General features: G+C 37.9%; 1 protein-coding gene across 5 annotated transcripts; it reads right to left on the bottom strand.

Annotated features, from left to right (window-relative positions):
* Window positions 1–1245: 1245 nt before the first annotated feature.
* On the bottom strand, window positions 1246–21766 carry DYNAP (dynactin associated protein). 5 transcript variants are annotated; one of them, XM_037151934.2, is made up of 5 exons: window positions 21665–21764; window positions 13819–14001; window positions 6074–6175; window positions 3702–3782; window positions 1246–2835 (listed from the first exon to the last, which is right to left on the bottom strand). In XM_037151934.2, the coding sequence occupies exons 3-5, from the start codon at window positions 6101–6103 to the stop codon at window positions 2425–2427; spliced, it is 522 nt and encodes a 173-aa protein (XP_037007829.2). In that variant the 5' UTR covers window positions 6104–6175; window positions 13819–14001; window positions 21665–21764; the 3' UTR covers window positions 1246–2424. The 5 variants fall into 5 exon arrangements, with proteins under 5 accessions (XP_037007829.2, XP_037007830.2, XP_037007831.2 ...); XM_037151935.2 differs by lacking the exon at window positions 21665–21764 and adding an exon at window positions 14225–14474; XM_037151936.2 differs by lacking the exon at window positions 13819–14001 and having other exon boundaries at window positions 21665–21766.
* Between the last annotated feature and the right edge of the window lie 547 nt (window positions 21767–22313).

Here is a 22313-nt window from a genome sequence, read left to right as displayed (position 1 = left end):
CTGTGCATGGCTATGCCCCCTTTTCCTTTTGGTTGTTAATCTACTACCACATGTGTTATTTTGTTTGTGTTTGCCTTGAGGTACTTTATGGACATTTTAAAACTCATTCTGTCCGGTTGAGTTTTAAAATATCATTAAAAAATATGAGGAGGAAACCTCCTATGAAGTCAATGTAATTAGAGAATCTAATTAAAAAAAATTAAAGTCCCAGTGGGGGGAAAATGATGAATGTTGGATTTGATTTTAGAAATAAACTGATGGCAGGGATCATTTTGAAGGACAAAGAGAGAGTTCTACCAAACTTCGAAAATGCTCTCACGGTGCCATGACAAGAGTCAGCTGGAGAAGGGACAAACCAGAAACATGTTTGCCTTGATCGTGACACTGACATCGGAGCCCATCATTCCCAGGGCATCTTAATAAGAAGCTGAGGAGGTTACTGAAGAACTAAGGACTAACCAGGTGAAAATTCACAGATCACGTGTTACAAAGATGCTGCCAAAGTTAAAAAACCTTTGGCAATTACATGAAATCGAAGTGAGCGGCCTTAATAGTTTGCCTTCTGAATGGGTCCCCCAAATGTCTGTGAACATCGTCACAGAGCCAGGCTACCTATTACAGTGTATTTTCTGTGTAGATACATGGAACTTCTATCTGTACAGATAAATTCACTTCTTTGGATTCCCTTTTTAATAAAGCATCCAAAGGAGTGAAGTACACATTTATTTGGTAAAACATATTTGAAAACTTGACATTTTAATCCCACATGAATTACTTGGAATTTAGGAGCAAAACAACGGACTTCCCAAAGTGCTTGTAGAAGACGTTTTAAATAGAGAAGCTTCCTGATGTAAAATATATTACCGTCACTTAAGGAAAGTGAACACATTTTTAAAACAATAATGTTAGAACATGTATTACTATTTTTACTATTTTATTAAACTGTGAATGTCTAAAGCAATAAAAGAATCTGTGAGCTCATTCACATCTCTACTCTGCAAAGCACAGACACTTAATGGCATGAGTTACAATGTCCTCCAACCAAATACTCAATGCAGGGATTTCATTGCTAAGAGAAGGTTCTCCTTACACATGAGGAAATTATCCTTCCTGTATCATCCCACTGCTTCTGTATTTCCTAAGAGTAAAGGAAGAAAACAGCAGGTCTTATTAAACATCTAGTTACTTAGAATGGCTTCTAGAATACAAAACTTAAAAAAATTTATCAGTAAATTAATCTTTTATTTAAAGCTCTTTTTTAAATCACAAAACAAGGTTTAAATTGTCTAAGGAAGGAAGCACATTTTAACACAGTAAATTGAATCTTTTTCACAAGCAATTAAGACAAAATTGTAGAGAAATGAATTTACTTACTACTATACTGGAAAGAAATTCATTCACACTTACTACCCTTGTGGAGTTTGGAGGATGGGGGTGGAATGGGCAGATTGCTTTACTCTGAAGTCTTTTCCAGATTGAAATGTTTGTGCTTGTACTAAGTACCAAACACTTAGAATATAAGCAATAATGGACAAGAGTCTGTGTTTCATAGCAAATTATAAGCATGTGCTCTCAAATTTACAGTACAAAGTATGACACAATTTAAATGTTGAAATTTTATAAGTGTAGTTTATAGTGGTTTCAAAATTAAGCATCATATCAAATATGGAAAATAATATTGATAATGTCAGTGAAAAAGGTGTGGATATAGGAAATACATCCCTTGTACATTTAAAGTGTTTCTAAGTGTACTTTTCATTTTAAATCTATTATGCCCCCTCAGCCCTATCATTTTCTGATTTAATGATCTCTACCCAAGTCCAAATTTTCACCCTTCTTCAACTGTGAGCCATTCTCTAAAATCCCCCTTGATTATTCCCGTCCTCACTAATATCCCCCTCTTTTCTCAATTCCCCAATAAGAACACTTATGTAATGATCAATAGGTATTTAATAATCAGTAAGCAATAATCACTTTGCTTGCACATTTCTTTCTTTCTCAGTTGGGATACAAATGCTGAAAATAGATTGGGAAATAATCAATAACAAATGACAAATACTAGCTTAAGTAGAGCAGGATCCAAGCGGCAGCCTCTTCAGCAGCCTAAAATCTTCATGGGTGATAAATGAGGTCAGTTGTACGAAAGGGGTGTAGAGAAAACTCTGAACCCCATCTAGATGAGTCTACCAGGCGCGGTCCAAACTTTTTCTTTTCTGATCATTTGAACACTGCCAGTCAAGGTCATTTGAACGTTGACCTGAGACTGAGTCATCACCATATGGGAATCCAGCCAATGATTGAGCAAGAGAGGCAAGGTCTCATGAAGTCAAATGCATTGGAATCTCTTGGCAGGGAGGACAGAATAGCTCAGATGTGCCTCCTTCAGCATAAGAGTGTTGACCTGGCTTGAGGAAGGCTGAGGGCTCAAGGACTTCCTTCTTCTTCTTCAATGATGACTTCGTGTTGCGTTGTGGTCTTCATGGCAGATGGAGGCACCATGGTTGAAGAGCTTTGGTTGGTCACGGGGGTAGAAGGCAGGGTGCTCTGAGACCCAGGAAGGGTAGATGGGGCAGGAGATGGGGTAGAACGTGGGGCAGTAGATGGGGTAGGACATGGGGCAGAAGATGGGGTAGGACATGGGGCAGGAGATGGGCTAGGGCCAGAGGTGCAGGCCACATGACTGCCCTTCCCATCTCCGTGAATGATGACGGTGGGCTTTCCAAAGTGAACAAAATACAAGACCAGAACAACAAGGGTCGTAGCAATCAGACAGGCCAGCAGACACACCAGAAATGTTTTCCAGAGTGACCATTGTTTTGCTGCAACCTGCAAAGGCTTAACATAAGGAGATATTTCAGCAAATTATGTAGTGGTAACTTAGGGAAATGGTTGCAACTAGAATAAGGCCAGCCTTTTCTATGACTTCAAATGCTGTAATTTAAAGCTCAATTTATCAACCCCCCCTCACTCTGTCTCTCTCTCTTTCAAACAGGTACACCCCCCACATACACACATACATACACACCCCTTACCCACATTCCACGAGAACATAATGCCTCCTCCTAGTTACCCTTTCATACTAAAGCAATAAGGTGTCATCACAAAGGCAAGTAGACCCCCTCAGGGATATACTTGTTAGGTTATTACTGGCTACTGACATTGCAGTATAAATTAAATTCTCTTATCAGCCCACACGGGCAGAAAAATAATGAATAGACACATCAAAACATTTGGACTGGTCATCTTTGGGTAATGAAAAATTGCCAGTATTTTTTTTGTTTAGCATTATTTCCTGTTTTAACCTTATGTACTGAGAGTTTATAATTAGAAAAGTATTTATTAAATACATTTTTATCTGTTAAACATAAATAAAAGGACTTTCAATGAGTTTGGAAAGACATCAAAATAGAAAATCTCTGGTCTGGAGGGGATCTTAAAGGAACAAAATACAATAGTGATAAACGGCTGGGAGCCGTGGGCTCTAGGTTTTGTCCGGAGATCATGGAGTGGCAGCTGGAAAGAAGTGTAGACTAGCCAACGGATGAGTGGCAAGTGAAGGGTTAGAGGGGAGCAGAGCCCTGCAGAGAGGCTGTGAGGATAGGCCTGCTCGCCCCATTTTCTCATCGTGCCAAAGGACTACTAAAGACTCCCCATGCCCCTACCCCACCCTAGCCCACCCCACTCCAGTTCTCAAACCTTACCCATTGTGGCTGGAAGGTCACATGAGGCAATTTACAGCCACAGTGCGATCCCTCATTGGAACAGTAGGGATTTCTGGGTAACTGCAGAGAAAGAATTTAAAACAAACAACCCTGGTTTTTAAGGCTAAAGAAAGTTTAGGTTATGCAGAAACATAAATGTATAAAATATAGGAAAAATTATGTGACTCTGCCTATATTAAATAAAGAACTATCCAACTCTAGGAGAACCTGAAACTCTAAAAGTGGTTCATGGGATCTAAATTATAAAATGCATTTTCCCATCAAAGGATCAGCAAAAGAAAATAAATAATCATTTCAGTAGATGCCCAAGGATCATTTAACAAATTTCAGTACTTGTCCCTGACACAAGCAGACCAACAACACAAATCTTGAAGAAATAAAAATAAAAGAATAATTTCCAGTTAAAACAAGGAATACTGACTTCAAACCAGTGGCCAGGATAGTGGTGACAGCGATGCATCAGGCACCTTCCTTTATAGCCAGAGATGACGAATGTCTCTGACCACCAATATCAGGCAATTTTTCAGACATTCTCACCAATATGTATCAATAATGGAAATGTGAAGGTAACACTAACATTGTTTGCACGTGATATGATTGTGTTCAAACTAAACCCCATGTGATCTATTAAAAAATAATAACTCACTGAGTTATTAGTGAATCGAAATAGAGCTGGTTGTTAAAATATGAAAATTATGTGTAACAGAACTTGCTTTGTGTATATGCGTGTGTATTAGAACTGCTGTTTGCAGTAGTAATAAAGCACATGAAGTGGTTAAGCAAAATGCCATAGGACTAATACAAAGAAACTTTACAATGAAACTTTACTAAGGAACAAAAACACAACTTAAATAAATGTTCTCTTATAAAAGTTTTCAGTAGCATAAACTCTTGATTCCCTGAATTTTAATTAGGAGCTTTATGAAAAAATTTAGAGGGAAAGAAATAAGTAAATTGATGGAAAATTCAGATGGTAAAATAAGTCAACTAAAACAATAAAATTACATTAGATGGGGTGGGAAGGTAAATGAAGCAAAATATTAGCAGTGATTTTCTTTGGGATGAATCATGGGTGACTATTTTCCTTTGTAATTTTCTACATTTTCTAAATGTTCTAAAATAAAGTCATAGAATAATTGTAAAAAAAAATCTCATGTCCTTTGCTTTGATGGATTGTAGAGATTGTCATCGGATTACTAAAAACGGAAAATTCTAACTATTCCTTTTCTTAGTCTTAGAAGTTGATTTTACTGTTTGTGTTTTTTAACACAATTAACTAATTATTTGACTTAATGAAATAAATTGCATAAATGTTTTCTGTATATGGGAACAAACCATAGTTCACATTTACTATATTATGAAATGGAGGCAAAACGATGTACAGACGATGTTAAAGCAATGACATTTTCCAGCTTCTTTGACACATGAGGCATCCTATGAATTAATGTTATGGGGGTATAGTTAATGAATCCCAAAACTGATTAAAAATAGAACCTTCAAGTTGTAAAGCAATTTCAATGTCAAACCTTATCTTTGTATTTATTTTGTTTGATTTGTCACTTGGCTCTACAACCTCAGGTTAGTTATAAAATTTATTTTTCTTTGTTAGGAACGTAGTTGTCAGAGATTTTGAAAAGTAGTTTCTTATAATGAAATGATTGTTACGTGAGAAACTTGAGTTCTCAACTGCTAGTTCTGCTGCTGGCTAGTTGGACTTCTAATGTTTTCATAGCTTCATTTGTAAAATAAAGGGACTTATTCGAAAGGTGAATGAGACCCTTTATATGTTCTAAGAAATAGAATTTTCACATTGCTAGAATAACACATTTTAAACATAAATTCCTCTGCCATAAGACATTTTTCACAAATTACCAGTTTAAATACAAGTAGGAGAAAGAGAATAAATATTTTCATTGAATAAAAATATGCACAGATATAAATAATATTGTTAATATTTGATATAAACACACATTTCAAATCATCTACTCAAATTACATCTACCAGTACCTTATTATAGGTTTCTGATATAAATGTCAAAATTTAGGCAAAATGTCTAATGCAAAATTCCCCAGGGACATGAAAGTACTATTTGGCAAACTAAATAACTCTCTTAAAACTTATGATTACTGATAATGAAATCTTAGATTCTACTCATCCCGTAAAGACCAAACACCACAAAATGCAGTTAATTTTGTTGAAGGGTTAAATGTTAAAAGTCAAAAAGCAAGGCTGGGGTGGGGAGAATGGTGGGGGGTAAACGCAGGCAACTGTAATTGAACAATAAAATAATTTTTTTAAAGAGTCAAAAGCAAGAATGTTGGACACGAAAGGATTAAAGAGTATTTACTCACCAGCTCGGCCGTGTTTTCTTCACTATCCATAGTGTGCTCCAGTTGTTGAGGGTGCTGGTATCCCAAACACAATTCTAAAGATGTCTGCACTCACTCTGTGGACTAGAAGTTAGGAAATACTGAATTTATGTTAAATAACTGTGTATTTATTCAGTCTGGATTATGTAAACTAATTGACTCCTATTCCCTGAGAAAAACTATTCAACCCCAAAGTACAAATTTATGCAGTTGGGGAGAAATAAATAGAAGAAAATTGCTTCCTTCTAAAAATGTCACATAGGAAAGTATCTGAACTGTAAGAATGACTCTAGGATTCTGAGCAGATGTGAACGCTTGCTCTCGTTATTTCGCAAAACTTATTTAAAATCCCAGAAACTTGGTTTCTAACTGGTTAGGAATTTAGTTCTTGCTTCTGAAAAAAGCCCACAAAGCCACTCCTTAATTATAAATATTGCAGAGTTTGTGACTAAGCACAGGGATTACAGTGATGACTAAGTACAAAACTGTCCAAAAATAAGACAATATTGAGCTTACTGGATCATGATAAATTTAGATGAGTGGCGATTAAAATCTACTGCACTATGTAAGTCAGTAGCTACATTGAATTGAACAAGGAGGAAAACATTACAACAGCTTTAGCTAGAGTAAAAAATAAAAATAAGCTGTAAGTATACTTCAATAGCTCTTCATTGTATAAATCAAGGATTATCCACAGTAAACCTTGCCTGCTTTTTAGCACATAATATCTTGATCTAGGTCATGTAATCATCGTCACTGTTTCTGAAGACTCCTAATCTTTTAAACGATCAGGGACTGGAAAGGAAAGAATGTCCTTGGTTTCTTTCTACTTCTCGCCAAGGGAGGTGTACGTGGCACAGCACGCAAAATTGAGGTGGGGCTTCCAATCAGTCTGAGAGCCGATGCTACCTGACCCTTTGGCAAATTGGCGCGCAATAGAGAATAGAAGGGAAACAATGACTTTTTCTTCCTTGTCACACATTTTCCATAGGCCAACAACTTTGGTTGGGGGTGCTTAGTGACAAGAACTTCCAAAATATCAGTAAACTTACACATATTCTAATCGAAGAGAAGACACGTCTTCTTGTGTGTAATAGGTGTGTTCATGAAATGTTATGTAACTGAATTTGAAGCCTCTGTACTAATTCAGCAAATAATACATATGGTTTAAGTCACTGTTAATGGCTAATTCCTTCCTTCCTTTTTTCCTTCCTTTCTCTTTCTTTTTTCCCTTGTAGCCAAAACAAATTCTATCTCATTAACCCAGTGTTGTTCTGATGGCAACTGAGCCCATTCTTTTGTAATGGTGGAAAAACTTGAGACCTTCAAATTATAATTCTAAATTCCTCAGTGATGGTATAAACATTTGAGTAGCAAATAATGAGGGAAAGTACCTTAAAAAGTTAGCATTAGGAACCTGGCTTCCAACTGTGTTTTCAATATAGCCTACTACATTTTATTAGAAAGACATGACCTCTCTAAAATCAAAAGTGAAAAAATCAGAAGACGGTGGAAATGGTCTTCAGTGTACTGAAAAAGCAATTACTGGCAGGCTAGAATTCTGTGCTCAGCAAAAATGTATATCAGTAAAAAGTTTAAATGAGATTATCCGAAGTCACCATCAACAGACACTTACAAAAAGAAAGGCAAAAGAGCCGAGGGAAAGAAGTTTCAGTTGAAAGGGTTGAGATGTAAAAAGAAAAAATGACAGGACAGAATGTTTACCCTGACGCCTGCTCCTGAGAGTCGTACTGAAGTTCCTGTCCAGGGCAGTAAAATAAGAAGTCAATAATACGAAGATGCTAAATGTTCCTATTTGCATATGAGTACATACATAGAAATCCAAAGAACCCACAAGCCAACTATTGGAATGAGTCACAGTTTAGCCAGACTAGTAGATACAAAATTAACAATATACCAACAACAAATATCCAGAAAACTAAAACTTAAACAGATATTCCTGGAAATCTTCAAGTATCTAGCAATAAACCTACCAAGAGACATGTAATACTTTTTCTGGAAAAATTGTGAAACTTTATTTAGTAAATCATTAATGAAGTCCCAAGTAAATATACTGCTGGCAACAGTGTAAATTGGTAAGACCATTGACAAAACACTTGACATTACCTAGTAAATTTGAAGACATTCCTATGCTATGAGCTATCAATTCCACTCCTGGTAAATTCCCGAGAAAATGCGCAGACACTCACGTGCACAAGAAGAGGGGATTGTTCAGAATCCTCAGAACTGAAAAGATTATGGTTCTGTGTTCTGTTGTAAATATCTCTGAGATGAAAAGTTGATCCATATGTCGCAGTCACAGTGCCAATTTTAAATCCCAGAAATGTCAACTTTTGACATTTTTTGACAAATATAACATGAACATCCAAACTTTTATGCTTTATTGGCACTTTAGGAAATTGGTCTACATATGTTATATGTTACAATATTTGGTTATTATATTTGGTTATACATCTAGTTGATATCCAGTGATACCCCGCTGTCTATCATCCACAGTCATTTCCTAATTCTCACCAAGTAATGTGGACAATTGGAACATGACGCATGTCCTTGCTACTGACAACGCCTTTTTCTGAAAACAGGTCCCCCCTTTAATTACCTTATGCATTTCTTTCTTTTAATCCTGCAACTATAATGGTCTCTTTGTATATAGCATTGTCTCAGGTGAGCTCTACTGGGGCACTGGGTACAACCTACTGTTCTTAAGTATATAATGGCAGTTTCTAAGATGGCAGGGACCAGGCCAGTTTTTAAAGTGTATTTCCTGAGCGATTAGTATTCAATAGCACAGTTTACAAGAACTTAATCAATACTGGGGGACTAATGGGTAAATTACTGGTTGGGGTTACAAACGTCTGTAAAGAACTAGTTGATAATAATTACTAAAGAATCACTTGTTTGCGAATACAGGATGCCCAACAGACTTGGAGAACATGAGCTAATTAGTACACCCAAGTACTGGGCGTCACTTTTCTAATCTGAGAATTCTATCTATGTACTCTACAAAAATGTTTCATTACAATGAAGGTTTCCAAGTTCTCATTTCAGCCAACTTAACAGAACCAGTCAATCCTGTGTCCTCGTAGATGGCTATACTTCAGTACTTCTGTTGCTTTGTCTTGAGCAGCAGAAAATGAAGAGTAAATTTGCATTGAAATGAAGCCTAGAGCCTTTGTGGGCATTGTTACCACTACCTCCTAAAACTGAACTCTCGGGATTGATTCAGGCAGCCCATTTTGACATAGTGGCATGAGTTGGGGGAAGTAGAAGGATGGCTACATTTGTTAACACTGTAAAATATGTCCAGACATTCATTGAAAAATAGACTTAACAATAAGAAACATAAAGAGTAATGATTCAGATGCCTACCTATGTATCTATAGCCCATGATAACACATACAAGTCAGTAATACAATCGAAGCCCATTTCATACTTCCCTGGAATATCCCCTATCCCCAGAAATATCCAGAACTTTAATTATGTGGTTATCACTCCCTTGGTTTTTGTTAGAGTTAGATTCCACATTCCTGTAGCTTTAGTAACATAAGCTGTACAGGTATTAAACCGTATGCTTCTGGGCTTGCATTTATTTCTTTATTTTATTTCTATTTTAAAATTTCTACTTCAAACTCTGCTCCTATGAGCATCTCATCCATGTTTCCTGGCACATGTCTAGGAGATAAACAGTTGGCCCTCAAACAATGGGGCGTGTTAGGGGTGCCAAACTCCTGTGCACCCCCAAATCCAGGTATAACTTTTTAACGCCCCCAAAACTTAACCACAAACAGCCTACCATTGACTGAAAGCCATACTGATAACATAGTCAATTAATACATATTTTGTATTTTATATGTATTATATATTGAATTTTACACTAAAATAAGCTTGAGAAAAGAAAATGTTATCAAGAAAATCATAAGGGAAAGAAAATACATATGCAGTATTTATTTTTTTAAATCTGCATATAAATTACTCATGTAGTTCAAACCTGTGTTGTTCAAGGGTCAACTGTATATGGATAGATAGAGCAAGAGGTAGAGATAGTAATAGAGATAGAAAGATATAGGCACATACATCTATATCTGTTGAAAGGGAGGGAGAGCTTGCCATGTTACAGGGCATGCATATTTTAAATTTGTTGGAAAATGCTAAAATATTTTCCTGAGTGTTTATACTAGTCCGCATCCCTATAAGTCATGTATGAGAGTGACCATTTTTCTCGATCACCGTCAATGCTTGAAATTTTCAGACTTTTAAAAAATGTGTTTCACCCTGGCTGGTGTGGCTCAGCAAATTGAATGCCAGCCTGTGAACTGGAAGGTCCCTGGTTCAATTCCCAGTTAGGGCACACGTGTGGGTTGCAGGCCAGGTCCCTGGCTGAAGGTGTGCAAGAAGCAACAGATCAATGTGCCTCTTGCACACTGATATTTCTCTCCCTCCCTTCCTCTCTCTCTAAAATTAAATAAATAAAATATTTAAAGTAATAAATAAATAATAACAAGTGTTTTCCAATCCAGTGAATATAAGCTATCTCAGTGTGCCTTCGATCTGGATTTCCATGTTAATTAATGAGGCTCAGTGTATTAGGATGAGATGTTTATTGGCCATTTATAGTTCCTTATAACAAGAGACAGGGGATATATAACGGCCAGGAGACCTCATCTGGGTGACACTGCCCGTTATTAAGGAAAGGAAAGCAGTGGAGGAGAAGAATCTAGTGGAGAATGTAATTCCAAAATCATTACCCGCTGCCCAGACCTTTCTCTGGAGTCTATACATCTGGCCTCTACTCAATGTCTTCTCTCGTACATCCCAATAACACCTCAACACGCACTGGGTGAATCTGGGTGGGACTAAGATTTATGAACTTGGTAATCTCGATATGCATGGTCACGGGGTTTTTTCCCAAGAACAGTCATTGCAGGGGAGGAGTACAGAACACAGATTGTTCGACCTAACCTGTGGCTTTCTGCAAGGACAATGGAAGAAAAGGAGGGACCCAGTTATGCTTAAGGCAAGGGTGCCGGTGTACAAGAGAAAGGCAGGGAAGTAATGATGCCCACAGGATGCTGCATTACTGGGGAAAACAAGGCTGGAGTAGTTCCAAGTTCCAAGAACCAGTATAATGGAAATCAGAAAATGAGATATCCAGAAAAGAAGGTGTTTGTGGTGGGAGTATAAGACCGACAGTTAAACTTTTAGTGGGGGAGTGGCTCTCATAAAGGATAGGGCCTGTGAGTTATTGGAGGCTGAGTGACCACTGACTATATAACATGATGGCCACTGGCATTGCAACAAAGAATTATGAGGTGGCAGAAACTGAGCAGAGAAAAGGACTGAGCAGATGTCAAATAAAAATGGTCAGGAACTGAATAATGATGGTCACGGGGAGTATGGAAGGGAGGCTAGCAAAACAGCAAGAGCCTCAAATAATGCGTGTTTTAGTGAGAAAAGATAAGGAACTATTTGCCAGCAATGATCGGCAATGAGAATATTCACGTTCCTGTCACCCCTCATTGCCATCACCAATTTTGTCAAAACACGCTACAGATAATACCCAGTAATGAGTCACTAAAGAAGACAAGTAATAGTCACTAAAAAAGACAAAGGGACGGGTTATCCTATTGGAGGTGGAGGAAAACAGCATTAAGGCAAAAGGATTGTGGAATAAGTGTTAGGAGAGACTGAAAAGGTAAGTTCGTTTACTCTGCAACAGGTATTTCATAGGGCGCAGGTGAGAGAGTTTAAGAAGAAGAGAAAAAACAGACAGTAAGTAGAGGGCAAGACGTAGATGAAAGCCAAGTCCAGGTTTCCTGATGAGAAGGGGTTATCTCCACATGAATCACAGGCCAGGTGGAATCGTCAGATTGCACTGTTCCAAGGGGCATTTTGGGTAAAGCAGTTTCGGTGCAACACAAGCCAAGGCCTGATGTCTCCGGGTTCCAAATTGTGAGACACTGACAGAACGAGCCAAGGTCTGATCCAACACTTTCAGCAAACATTTCGGAGCCATGTACTAGGAGCTTGGCGCAAGACTAAAGCCTGGGGATCAAACATTTGTACAGCTTGATTGTAGAACTGTAGGCAGAATTAGCTTATACAGAGTCCCAACATGTTCGGTAAACACCATCACTAATTCTTAAATCTGGTGTCATTCCTAATCTTTAGAGGTTATTCGATTTGCCAAGGGGTGGAATGTCTGAAAAACAAACTTAAAGTACATCATTTAATAAACAAAAAACCTCAGAATCTCTGAGCCTGCCTTGTTTTGCAGAATCTTCCTGCCCAGTTGGAAGTCTATGTCTCAAGAGCAGGCTACAGAAAAAGGTCCAGAGAAAGAAAGGTACAGAGCATCCATTGCTGAGACATTGCGTGAACTGGTTTTTTCACATCCTCTTATTTCAGCTCTTGGAGAACAAGACTACTTCCACCTCAACTCCTGACCCTTCCTGAGTGGTTTACGTGGGAACTGCAAGTACAAATCCATTCTGCTACTTCTGCAGAAGAAAATCTTCCAGAAAAAGCAGTGGCCTTTTAGGGTATATATTGTGTGGGGCACTATTTGTAACAAACTGGTACTAGACTCATTGTTTCTTCTAAATTTTCTCTGTAAGCTGCAAAGACTATGTTTACTTTTAGACTCTGGCCTAAGAACTTAGCTAAGTCCTAAAGAATCATCCAGAAATTGTTGTCTGAAATCATGTATTCTATCTTCTACCTGGCTAGGCTTGCATAGTTAATATTGTGGAAAAGTGACATTGAATCTGGATCTGCAGAAACTGGTTTCTCAAGTGGCTGAAATTGAAAAGCAGTTGAATTCTGTATTGAAATGATTGCCATTTGGTCAGCCCATGAAAGGTATATATATTAGAAATGCCTTTATGAAATTGTGCCTATTTAGTCTTAATATAGGTGAAATAAACACTGATGCAAAACACTGATTTACCTACAGATATTTCATCAAGGTGGAGAGCTCCAAATGTAAGTCAAATGGAAGAGTTAAAAATATTTCTGCTGCTCACTGGATTTCAAGTTGCTCAACATCTGTAGTTTGTCTCATATTTTTCTTCTGCTCCATGGCAACTGATTTCACAATCCCAGCTCTAAAAATATTTTGCACTTTGTTTGATGCCTTTTGTAGCTACAGATTTCAGGAAATACTGGACTTAATTAACGATAAGTGAACTATGATCCATCTACCCCAGGGTGAATTCAGCTCAATAATTACGATTTCATATTATAGCCTATACCTGTTGGGATAAGATGTTTAGACCGTACACTTTCTGTAAAACAATAATATAACCATATCATCACTTGAAAATACATATAACTACTTTTTATGTGCCTTCTTAGCAAGACAATGACTGACATCCAGTGTACAATTTCTTCCATCAACATACTAGTCTATTCATATCAACATATTAAAATATCCAAAATGACATAGGCCATTTGTTTTAGCAAAAGTCCCAATCCCTTTGTGTTAATTATTGGAAAACTCTACTGGTAACTGCTCAAATCACTTTAAACTGGTAACTGCCCAAATCACTTTAAATTCTATACTTGCTTAACTTCAAAACATGGCTTGGATGAGGGTGTCAATTATCTCATAGAGAAAAAAAGAAAACAAACACCTAGGTTTCAACCTGTCATCTCCTAATTAAAAACCATGCCTCCAGCTTATGTTCTTGACTTAGGGAATTACTCACCTGTTTTCTTAACTGAAACATTATCTGGCCCCATTTCCTCATTTAACAGATTCACAGTTGTGGAGAAGCAAGGTTCCCTAACAACCAACTTCATCCTCCATGATTTCTGCCTTTTTAATTTAGTTTGAAACCTTCGCTAAGGCAGATGTCATTTCTTTGAGATGTCACAGGCAAGTAACCAAGCTACAAAAAAAAAAAAAAAGAAATGATCAGAATGAATTGAGAAGCCAGCCTCGCTAAAAGGAGGAGAGAAATGGAGCAGGAACATGGTCTTCTTAATTAGAAGTAGGCTGGCTTAGAGAGTCAGATCCTGTATACCGTTTAAATATATTCTGACCAGTAAATACATTCGTGTTTATCTCTTTGGCTATGTGAAAAAATCTAAGTTATTCTTTGAATTGTATACCTGCTCCAGTTTTAAAGGATGGGTAAGAGGTGAGCCAGGTGGAGAAAGAAGAGCAAGAGCTTCAGCAAAAGCCAGCCGCCTGTGAAGACACTGGTGGAATCGTAGGAAATGCATTTGCCGCAGGCTGGAGAGGGGAGGAGGCAGATCTGATGTAGGAAACTACACGCCATGCTGAAGCCTGTTTGAAGTTACAGGATTCACTTAGTAGAACAACACAATCAGCCAAGGAACATACATGCATAACCCGTAGACTCAGATCACAGTTTGGCGATGGCTTGAGGGAAGGCGGCAGAGGAGGCTCCAGCTGGGTTAAGGTGGGCGAGAGGGGAAAATGGGGACAAGTGTAATAGTGTACACAATAAAAATATAGTTAAAAGTAGAATTGGTATTTTTTGAAAGCTTCCTATAGCTGAGGCAGGGGGAATGAATTGAAAGGGCAAGAAGACAGAGGAAGTCCAGGCTGGGAGTTGAGTGAGATAAGGGACCAATGTTGAGACCTAGTAAAGGCATAGAATCAGCATACTTTATAAATTTAATTATGGGTCCAACCAACATCTAAAATTAAAATTACAGCTGGCAGGAATTTTAATATACATAGCTTTTGGGATTGACCTAGGTTATGCTAATAGCTAAAAATATCCACTAGTGTATTTAAACAGCTTATTGGGAATTCTGAGCTTGTATAAATATAAAATAAGCATATATTTTACAAATGCTGTTTTCAACTCTACTCTATTGAACCCTCCTTGCCAATGCATAGCAGACTGCCTAACGACGCCTTTCCTGAGGCGGCGTTCTCGCCCTCCTCCCTGCCTGCATCCCGGAGACCCGTTTCTCCAATGTCCTGCACCATCCTCTTTCTCACGAACACCCAGTGTCCAGCCACCGAGAAGACCCTGTTAGCAGGTACCAAGTCCCCTTCCGCCTGTGGCTCCCCGTGTTTCTGGGTTCTCACACTAGCCCACACTCGGCCTTCAGCGACTGGAATTCCTAACTGCCATAGTGGTGCGACCCTCCTCCTCCTATAGGGTCTGCCACAAGGGGACCAGCGCCCGGGCCCCACCTTTCCGTGCAGACACCGTCTTCACTCCTGTTTCAGGCTGGAAGCTTGCCCTGTGCTGTCAGTTCTCTGATGCGTTCAAAACGTCATGACTTCGCAAAGTAAATAAATAAATAAATAATTTTTAAAAGCCCTGGCTGGTGTAGCTCAGTGGATTGAGCACAGGCTGCATACCAAATGGTCGCTGGTTCGATTCCCAGTCAGGGCATATCCTGGGTTGCAGGCCAGGTCCCCAGTGGGGGCCACATAAGAGGCAACCACACATGGATGTTTCTTTCCCTCTCTTTCTCCCTCCCTTCCCCTCTCTCTAAAAGTAAGTAAATAAATAAATAAATAAATTTAAATTAAAAAACTCATGACTTCATGGATTATCTTTTTTTTTTCTCGTTAGGGTGAAATGGATGCCCCTCCCACCTCCCTACGCCTTAGTGTACTGATGCTTTAGGCAACCAAATGCCCTGAATTGCCATATTGTCCTCTGTGAAATAAGGACATTCACAGTTACCTCACGGACTTGGCACGAACCTTTTCTGAGATATAAAGCACCTTGTCCACAACAGGTGCTTATCAAATGTCCTCCCACACTTAAGCTGCCCCCTAGTGTTTATTAGGAACTCATTAAAATTCTGCTGCATAAATTATGTCCCTCCACACACTTTAATGACTGGGTGGCAATTTTGGTGCCCCTTTTATACAGCCAGTTTCAACACAAATTTTCTTTCTTTTTTAAAGAAAAAAATAACTATATTTTTTATTGTTGTTCAAGCACAGTTGTCTCCATTTTCCTCCTGCCACTCCCCTGCCCCACCTATCCCCACCTCCCACTCTCGATCCTACCTGGCTTTGGCTCGGTCAACACAAATTTTTATACTTTCCAAGATTAAAATAGTTGATAGAGGTAACAGAATGACAAAACTTTCCAATGGAATTGATCAAAACAGGTCTAAGGTTATAAGGGAGTCTACAGCATTTCCTTTTCCTTTTAGTCATTTAATCGACTCATTTACTTGACATCGGCTTATGAGGCTCTTACTGTGTGTTCACCAGATATTATTCCAGCCTGGCCTTTGTGCTACCATGGAGCTCAGAGGATGGATGACAAGGTAGGAAAGGTTCACTGAGACTGGAATTACACACAGAAGCAGACTCCAGTGTCAGGCATGTAAGAAAATGCATGCTGAAAATGCATGTGAGAATGAAATAATAAGGTAAAGCTCTCCCTCTACCGCGGAGAAAGAGGGGGAAGCACCACTGAAGAGCTTCTCAACGAAGCAGGGCTGTTGTGAACTCTGTGGGCGCTGCTGTCCGCCTCCTGCTTTACCCCAGATTCTCTTCACCACGGGACACCCCGAGCAGCCCAAGCCGCTTCCCTGACACTGTCTCTCCTTCTCGCTGCACCCCAGGCACCGGTCTCTGCCCACAGGGTTCCAGCTGGTGTCACTTAACAGAATTCATGAAACTATTTTCAAAAGAAAAAAAAAGTGTGCTAAATAAGTGATCTGTGTTTGCTGAAAAGACCATCTAAATGTCTTTAATGCCACTTTTTCTGAATGATAAAAATATAATAGAAGATTTAGAAAATACATAAGCTACAATCCACCAAAAAAATTGTGTAGAGCCTCACTATTTGCGTCATTTTTAGTATATTTCATTTAACCTTGAAATTGCACTATTTTATAATCCGTTCTTTTACAACCTTTTTTCAAGATGTTTGAAAGTATCATGACTACATTATATTTCGTCAGGTAGCCCTTCTGCTTTTCAGACAATTTTTTCAGTATTTTGTATTTTTGAAACTACAAAAATCTTATTTGTACCATATTTCAGGCATTTCCTTAGCATATACTCCAATAATCAGACTTACTCTGATAAAGCACATGACATTTTCAAGTTACCAATACAATTTGCCAAGTTTCTTTCCTCAATACATTCCCTCAAACACACAATAAAAACATCCCGTGATTCAACAACTCTGTCACCAACCAAATACAAGACTGCTTATTTCACTTCATGCTCACGACAACTGAGTGGACTTTATTCCCAGTGAAACAAAGGAAAACACAGATATTTGTTATTTTATTTTAAATTATTTATGTCGAAGATTGTTTGTTACTGAGTTGTTATTCTGTTTCTTCTTTTTTTTGCTATCATTTATATATGTAATTGAAGAGAGCTCAGTGATTTTCTGATAGCATAATTATCTTTAAGCTTTTATAATTAGTTTCTCTTCAGGGAAAAGAGTGTACCTCAGCCTACTCTGAAGGTGATAGGTTGTCCCTCAAATTCCAAGGAGTCCCAGCTATGGGAGGACAGCTCTAACCCTTGGAGAATAGTTCAGGGGTCAGAAGCTCAGAGTCCAGATACTGCTATCTATTGCAGGAACAGGTGAATGATTCAAAAATCTAGTTTCCTTAAAAGGAAGATCAGAGTTACAAAGGCCTTTCTTGGTCCTCTTAGAACGACTTAATCCCAGCACAATGCTGACATGATGAAAATATATCCCAAAGCAGCCCTAATAGTTGTTATGTTTTACTGGGATAAAATCTGAGCCTTATGAAAAGAATCCCTTGCTGCACCAAGCTGTTTCTAAACACCTGTATGTCAGCCAGCTTTGACAATGACCCAGGAAGTGGTTGCTTGAGTCTTTACTTGAAATTACTTGCAACATCAATTTACTGAAAGGAAGCTCTTAATACTAGCTTTGAAAAAGAAAGTCCTAGCAGCTGTTGAGCAATCTTTTGTCCTGCCCTAGATGGAGTTGCTCTGACTCAAGCAAGGACAATCCTAAATAAACAGAATTATATCTTTAGCCAAAAAGTCACTCCACCTTTTACCCTACAGAGGGAGCAAAAGTGCTAACCAAAACAGAACCTTAGATTGTCAAGTTCCGATGGCAGTCTGCCCCTTCTCAACGGCTGAGGAGTCATCTTAGATTAGTACATAGAAAGGACTTTAACTGTGTCGGCCAAGGTTAAGGGGTAGAGGTCATTGCAAATCTGAAGGGAAAACAAACAAAAAAAGGATATCAAAGGATATTCAAGAATATCAAAGAGAGCTGCCGTAAATATAAACCCAAAGGAGAAAAACAGAAAACCATGCTGAGGCAGCTAAAGCAAAAGAGTTAGGGGCAGCAGCCAGGAAAACTGGAGCTAGAAGATCAGTGTCCACCAGGTGTAGTCTTGAAACAAAGTCAGATAGAAAGTGTTTGGCCACAGTTTTTAATACTAGATTTCTATGTTCCTAAATTTACCTGGGAAGTGGCGCTTTATCTGTCCTAAGGCAGTGTGTCTTTGGAAGAGCTTCCTGAAAACTAGCTGCAATCAAACTAGATATTATCTGTAATGCTCCCACAAAAAAAGTTTTCCATTTCTGGTAATATTGTTAGGAAGAGAAATGTACTATAAAGTTTCAAAGTAGTATATGCTGAGATCTGAAAAAAAAGTGACAAAGATACGGGAAATATAGGAAGCAAGTAAGGTGTATAAAGTTTCAGCAGGTATAGGTAAAGAATGGGAGAACATTCCAGAAGTGTGATTAATCCAGGAACTAGATCTGCCTCCTAGAAAGGAATTTGTGTTGTTTCCACCCCCTGCCACCTCTGAACCCCCTGTTCCCGTTCCAACGATTGACACTCGGTGCTATGAGAACTAAGCAACTTCACATTTATGGAAACAGGGAGCATTCAGAAAATAATCAAGTACATTACTAAAGGGTAGAAAATAAGTCTTATAAAAATTAAAAGAATTATCATAATTCAATTTAAACAAAAATTGGCTAAGGTGTTTCATTAATACTGACACTTAAGAGCTAAATGTTCTTACAGCATCATGTCTTAAAAATTATCTTTCAAACACAAATACTGGAAATTTGAAATAAATACTTATTGGGGTCTATTAAATGCCAGGTGGTTATAATAATAGGTGATACAGAGGATCTATTCTCATGGATCTTACGTAATACGAGTCAGCTATCATTTATTCATTTATTCAATGCATATTTTTAAGGACCAATTTTGTTACAGGCTGAAGAAATCTTAACATTCTATATAGAATAGGCTGTACATGTGTTTATTTATAAGTACAGATAAACTTCAGACCATTTATCATTCTGACGATTAGCAGATCTGTAAAAGAATTGGAAAATGGTAACTCTAAATCAGAAATTTAATGGTCTAATCAGAGATATTTTAAATATCTCATAAATAATCTTAACTAAAACAGCAAGGAGGAAAGTGAAGGCCAATGCGCATTATTAGAAATGTAAATTATTGTATTTACTAAAATGTCATTACTTCTAAGCACATACTAAAATGTCATCACATATAATTAAAGTAACACAACCAGTGAAATTTAACAATAAGTATGTAGGTCCAACATTAGGTCCAAGAGATTTTAAATTATTTAAAATTTGTTCAGGAGCTTTCATTTTAAAGTTTTACTGGTTCAGAAGAACCTATGCACCCCAATGCTCATAGCAGGACAATTTACAACAGCCAAATGTGGGAAGCAACCTAAGTGCCCAGCAGTACATGAATGGATAAAAAAACTATGGTACATTTACACAATGGAATACTACACAGCAGAAAGAAAGAAGGAGCTCCTACCCTTTGCGACAGCAGAAATAGAACTAGAGAACATTATGCTAAGTGAAATAAGCCAGGCAGTAAAAAACAAATACCATGCGATTTCACCTATAAGCGGAACCTAATCAACAAAACAAACAAGCAAGCAAAATATAGCCAGAGACATAGAAATAAAGAACAAGCTGACAGTAACCAGAAAAGAGGGGGAAGAGAGAAATGGGGGAGAAGAGGAAAAGGCTATCAAAGAACATGTATAAAGGACACATAGACAAAGCCAAAGGGGGCAGGTTCTAGGATGGGAGGTGGAGGTGGGTGGGGCAGCAGGGTGGTGTCGTCAGCGGAAAATGGAGACAACTATACTTGAACAACAATTTAAAAATTAATTAAAATTCTATTTTTGTTATTTGATAAATGAAACATTCCATCTTGGTAATACATATAATCTGTTAAGTAGGTTTATTTTGTACATAGCGGGTCTGTGATTCTTTTTCTTGCATAGGTAAAACATGATTCTAATTTCTAATATTTTTAGTAAGAACTTATATCACTGTACCTAGTCATTCTTAGGCTGTGGCCTTTAACCAGCAAGTCTCAAGTCTGCCCAGACATTACAAACATCATCCTCATCATCCCATAAGGACAAATAGAAAATGCTGGAGTCCGGACTTCCCACTGTTAAGGCCAGAGTACCCTTCATTCCAGTATACTATATATGGCATATTGTTATACTAAACTGTGGTAATATACTCAAATAGTGTATGCTTTACTACACTATACTAATAAAAAATTCTCATATGGAGACTCTGCTGAATCCATACCACACTCTATGCATTGGGACTTGCAAGTCCATGACAGACACACAGAAGGCAAATCATTTGTCCCGTTTGTGATGTGACTTTGCTGGATACCTCTGGGCACACAGCAGGGTAAAACCGGTTCTCAACAACAGCAAAAACAGCCTCCGCTCTGTGAGTTTATATGCTAATATTACCAGGAAGCAAAACAGATTCATGCATAATTAACAAATAATACAATACAACAATCGCAAAATGTTGAGAAAAAGGCTTGATGCTGATTGAACCTGAGTGAGTTCAGTGGGAAGTGTTTGGGGGAAGCCATATGTTAAAAGAGGCAGAAGAGCAAGATAAAGCGAAAATGAGAGAGGAATAGGTTCAGGAATTCACTAATCTTGGTCAAAAGTTTTGTTACATCTCAAAAATAATACGGAATTGCCTGGGGCTCTCCAACTCATGGGATAATTATGCTCACTCTCTATCTGTGAGTTAAGAGCATCTTTGCCACTCCTTGCTCATCCTCACAAGGAGGACACTAAAGTGACTCACTGGGAGACTTGCTGTGAGGATTTATGAGTCAATAACTGCTGAGGAGTAAGAACAAAGTCACTCATAGTGCATGTGCTCAGTGTTAGCTAACACTGTTGTTTTATTCCTGCTGTTACAGCTACTAGTTATCTTTGATCATTTTGATTTAGTAACCTGTTACTAGATAGCTGTGAAATTTCTGGCCCATCAACCAGTAAGGTTCATAAAACTGTCAAACTAGAACTGTATGTGGTCATTTGTCCATTTGGAACTAACATTAGCAATGCAAAAAAATAAATCATTTTTATTAAATATAGATAAAAAGGAGTATTCTTGGCAGTAAAGAGTTTGCTAAGCTAGTTTTTTCTAATGTTATGTCAAAGAAATAAAGGGAAAAGTTCCATGCTTTATCGAGTAAGATTTAACCACATGATTCTACGTGATTCATGAGGTAAATTCAGCAAAGTTGGACTTACCTTTACTAACAATCTTGCTTATTTCCTTAAGTGCTGATTCCATTGCTTTAGTTATTACCCAGTTTGCCTGAGGCTGATGGTATTTTAACAAACTTTGTAAACAAAGTGAAACTCACTCTGGACCTGTTGGAATACCAACCCTTTCAAATAAGAAAGATAGCAAGTGGGATCTACACTAACAGTAGGTAACTTATGATCTAGACTCAGCTTCCAAGAAATACTGCAGCCCAAGTAATGATTTCCTACTGGGTTAGGTTGCTCTGACTCAGCACAGGGAGTGTCTTTATACAAAACCGGAATAGCGGAGGACTGTGAATGATGTTTAATCCAATAAGAAGCCTTAGCTAATAATGGCCACAGGCAACTGAAGTACATTAGTTGTAGTTACCAAAGAAAGTGTTATAGGTTTCTCCCGTAACTTTATTAGTACAAAATACCAGAATTTATTTTCTTCTGGTTTACAATCTTCCAATAATTCTTAAAGTTCATTATTAAATGTCATCTTCAGAGAAAAATATGTTTACAACTACGCCCTAAATGTCCACAATAAAGTAAAATATTCAGCTAGCTCTCCAGATACACACTGTAAAAACTACTTACAATATTTGTAAATGTTGTCAAGTTTGGTGCCACCTAGAGAAACTATAAA

Source organism: Artibeus jamaicensis, unplaced genomic scaffold (genome assembly GCF_021234435.1).
Source record: "Artibeus jamaicensis isolate MK-2021 breed Jamaican fruit bat unplaced genomic scaffold, CSHL_Jam_final contig_354, whole genome shotgun sequence".
Taxonomy (NCBI): domain Eukaryota; kingdom Metazoa; phylum Chordata; class Mammalia; order Chiroptera; family Phyllostomidae; genus Artibeus; species Artibeus jamaicensis.
Note: the sequence above shows the minus strand (reverse complement) of the source record. Positions and strands in the feature narration are given on the sequence as shown.

Bases quoted from the DNA above. Each gene is read 5' to 3' on its own strand.
- DYNAP (XM_037151936.2), bottom strand. From the start codon at position 6,103: ATGGATAGTGAAGAAAACACGGCCGAGCTG. The intron at 3,783-6,073 runs GTGAGTAAATAC...CTTTCTCTGCAG, and splicing joins AAGAAAACACGGCCGAGCTG to TTACCCAGAAATCCCTACTG. The intron at 2,836-3,701 runs GTAAGGTTTGAG...CCTTATGTTAAG, and splicing joins TGACCTTCCAGCCACAATGG to CCTTTGCAGGTTGCAGCAAA.